General features: G+C 39.6%; 1 protein-coding gene across 2 annotated transcripts; it reads left to right on the forward strand.

Annotated features, from left to right (window-relative positions):
- The first annotated feature begins 215 nt into the window (after positions 1-215).
- LOC308387256 (Fc receptor-like protein 5) lies at positions 216-3,360 on the forward strand. Of its 2 annotated transcripts, none has more exons than XM_080867206.1 (6): positions 216-259; positions 344-379; positions 1,413-1,676; positions 1,756-2,001; positions 2,077-2,235; positions 2,347-3,360. In XM_080867206.1, exons 1-6 carry the CDS (start codon positions 229-231, stop codon positions 2,445-2,447), a joined length of 837 nt encoding a protein of 278 aa, XP_080723332.1. In that variant the 5' UTR covers positions 216-228; the 3' UTR covers positions 2,448-3,360. The 2 variants fall into 2 exon arrangements, with proteins under 2 accessions (XP_080723332.1, XP_080723333.1); XM_080867207.1 differs by having other exon boundaries at positions 3,145-3,360.
- The last annotated feature ends 206 nt before the right edge of the window (positions 3,361-3,566 follow it).

Raw genomic sequence — 3,566 nt, forward strand, 5'->3', positions numbered from 1 at the left:
ATTTTCTGGTTCAGTTTTCTCACCTACGACTTTTTTTTATTACTTTAAAACTCATTTTCTACAAACAAACAAAGAAACCTTTTCATGATGATCACTACAAAGGAAACCACAATACTGACATCCTATCAAAGAGGAAGAGGAAGAGGAAGAGGAGGAGAGGGAGGCGGGTTTTACTTTATATGACTGTGAGCTGATCTCAGTGTTGGTCTGATGTCATTGAGCAGCAGGATGGAGGAAACGTCTCTGCTGTGTCTGCTCTGTAAGCTCACTCTGTGTTTTTCATGCCTCTGCTGTCTTGTTGAATGTGAAACTCTGAACTAACCTGAGTTTAATTTCTCTTTAGTTCTGATCTCACTGCTGAGCTGCACCACAAACCAAGGTCAGTAACCTTCTTCTGTCACACTGTAAATCTGGCAGACTTAGCAAAATGTGAAATAGTTTTTAAAAAATAACCTTTTTGTCTGTTTTCATGGATATGAATTCTCCATTTTCTTTTCATTAGCAAGTCTGCATAAACATTTTGGCTGTTTAAAGATGAAAGTATTTTTTGACTCACTTGAAGAGATTATTAAAGTTGTCACCATACACAGGCAACTACAATGGGATGCAAAAGTTTGGGCAACCTTGCTAATAGTCATTATTTTCCTGTATAAATCATTGGTTGTTAGAATAAAAAATGCAAGAGTGATTTGGCAAGGATGGAAGGGACATGTCCCCACCAATATCCAGCGATTATTGAATTGTCCCCACCAATAATTTGATCTCTTTGAGTAAAGAAAAACAAAATTGATAGAAAGAAAAAAACTATCTGTCAACGCCTCATTCGCCTGAGCTTGAAGGGTAGACCCCCCGCAGGGGCGAGAGGGGAATTTATATGTTTAAAAAAACCTAACCTAAATGACAGCAACATCAAGTTTTCTTTCTTTCTTTCTTTTTAAAGAACGGTCGTACTAGAACATGGGCCGGCCGCTCTCAGAGCGATTCGATATATGACTACATGCTCATCCAACTGAGCTAAACCTACACCCGTCTTTCTTTCTTTCTTTCTTTCTTTCTTTCTTTCTTTCTTTCTTTCTTTCTTTCTTTCTTTCTTTCTTTCTTTCTTTCTTTCTTTAGGAAGAATGTTTTATGTGTAGCACATATGTTGTTTAGATACCCCACCCTTGAATCAAAGAAAACAAAGCTCTGAAAAGTAGAAACATTTAAAACCCAACTATCTTTTCTAAACTGAACAGTTTCATCTTTCACTGTTTCAAAATGGGCAAATTTGAAACACTTGGGGAGATTCTTAAAGCTGTGAATACAGACAACCAGTTACTTTCAGGACCATATGTCACAGCAGAGGAGACAACTGGCAACTGTCTCATGATCAAAAAACATAGACAATAAATATCCTGCTCTCTCTATCACAGCTCGTCTGACTGTGAGTCCCAGCAGCTCTCAGTTCTTTGAAGGAGACTTTGTGTCTCTGAGCTGTGAGGAGGACGACAGCTCTGCTGGATGGACTCTGTGGAGAAACACAAGCAAACAACAGAGGATTCAGTGTAGAGATGGGTGGGAAAAACCAGCTGGTTCATCCTGTAACATCACCTATATCTTCATGTGGGACAGTGGAGTTTACTGGTGTGAGTCCAGAGAGGGTCCCATCAGTAACATGGTTAACCTGACAGTCACTGGTAAGCTGAGTGTGTGGAGTTAGTGTTGATGAAGCTGTGTGTAAATGGATGAAATGCTGTAGTTTGTCTCTGTGTTGAGGTGAATCAGTGATCCTGCAGAGTCCTGTCCTCCCTGTGATGGAGGGAGATGACGTCACTCTGCTCTGTAAAACAAAGACCACTCCCTCCAACCTCCCAGCTGCTTTCTATAAAGATGGCTCCCTCATCAGGAAGCAGCCTACAGGTCACATGACCATCCAGCATGTTTCCAGGTCTGATGAAGGCCTCTACAAGTGTGACATCAGCGGTCATGGAGAGTCTCCATCCAGCTGGATCACTGTCACAGGTGAGGAGCTTCACTCTGATTTCACCTCTTACTTCATCCACATATTCACCTGAACAGGTGGGATTCTCTCTGCAGACAAACATACAACCACACCTCCACCTACCACCTCAGCACTACCCCCTGACTACAGCTCCCTCCAGCTTGCGTTCAGAGTGCTCCTCCACCTGGTGGTGTTCTTTCCATACTTCATGTCCACTCTTCTCATGATATCTTTATATCAACTCAGAGCCAAAGGTAACACTCTGAATCACTCACTGAACAATCAATATGGTGATGATTAACTCATCTCTCTGTCTGAACTCCTCATAAGTTAACAGCAGATACATTTTAAAACTTATCTTTCAGGAAATGAACCTCATGCATCAGTGGAAAAGATGCAACCCAGTCAGGCTGAGCAGGGATTAGATGCCCACTATGATGATGTCACTACAGAGCATCACTTCTGACCTGAAATTAAGCAGAGACCTGCAGTCTCATATTGCATTCAGGTCCTGTTGCTGTTCCTGTAAATTTCCACACTGGAAACAAATTAACCCTTGTAATAATACCTCAAACAAAGCAGCAACATATGTGATGTGCATGACCAGCTATGCACTCTCACTGTGTCATAATATCCTTGAGTATTTGACATCCACAGGAGAAACTCAGACAGAGCCCAGGCTGAGTTACTACACGTTACACCATCAAAGAGACGAGAGTTTCTTTAGATCCAACGATCAAAGATCAACAACTATATTAATTAAAAATGAAATCATGGATGAAAATACATTTAAAACACAAGAAATGAAAAAATAATAATTATTACAATATTACAGTACTCTCTGGTCGTTTGCACTCTCAACACTTTCTCGATCCTTTCACATTAAAGGCCTTTTGTTTAAGAATACAAACAAAAAATCTTTGTTAAATTCTGTCTGTTGTTAAATGTTTCTAACAGTTAGTAGCAGCAGGTTTGCCTGCCTGCACTTTATAGAAAGAACCTGCAGGATGCATAGAAGCTCTTTACTGACATCTGGTGGCTCAAAACAACAACTGTTTGAATTCTAAATTATATTTAATTTATTTTTTTAATATAACTATATTTGTGTACAAAGCTCTGTAGCCAGTTGTGTGATGGAAAGTTTCTGCTCTTCTCTGTGTCAGGCTAACCTGGCTGAATGAAAGGCTCCACAGTGTCACGCTCTGCCTCCATATAATCTTTCAGTACTAAATATTCCCACATGTACAGCTCTGCTTTTCTCACCATGATAAATAACTTGTGTCTATAAATGATTTGGTGCTTGTTGTTCTTGTTGGTCAGATGTGATGCAGACTGCAGTACTCTGTACTGTCGTTTGTCTCTTTGCAAAACAGATTAAACCTCACAAAGACGACCTGTTCTTGTGTGATTCAATTTATTTCATATTTCCATAACAGTTAGTGGTAGTTCAGACACACAATTGTTTATGCTTTTTGTTTCACAGAATGTTTGATGGTAAAGAGGTTCTTATTTTAAAAAAAATACAATTCTAGATGGTTTCTGTTATATACGAACCATTCTAAAACATGGACATCAAAAGCTGATT

Source organism: Rhamphochromis sp. 'chilingali', assembly GCF_963969265.1.
Source record: "Rhamphochromis sp. 'chilingali' genome assembly, chromosome: 1".
Classification (NCBI taxonomy): Eukaryota; Metazoa; Chordata; class Actinopteri; order Cichliformes; family Cichlidae; genus Rhamphochromis; species Rhamphochromis sp. 'chilingali'.

Excerpts from the sequence above, each read along its gene's own strand:
- LOC308387256 (XM_080867206.1), top strand. The coding sequence starts at position 229 with ATGGAGGAAACGTCTCTGCTGTGTCTGCTCT. Across the intron at positions 260-343 it reads GTCTCTGCTGTGTCTGCTCT|TTCTGATCTCACTGCTGAGC; the intron begins GTAAGCTCACTC and ends ATTTCTCTTTAG. Across the intron at positions 1,677-1,755 it reads GGTTAACCTGACAGTCACTG|GTGAATCAGTGATCCTGCAG; the intron begins GTAAGCTGAGTG and ends CTCTGTGTTGAG.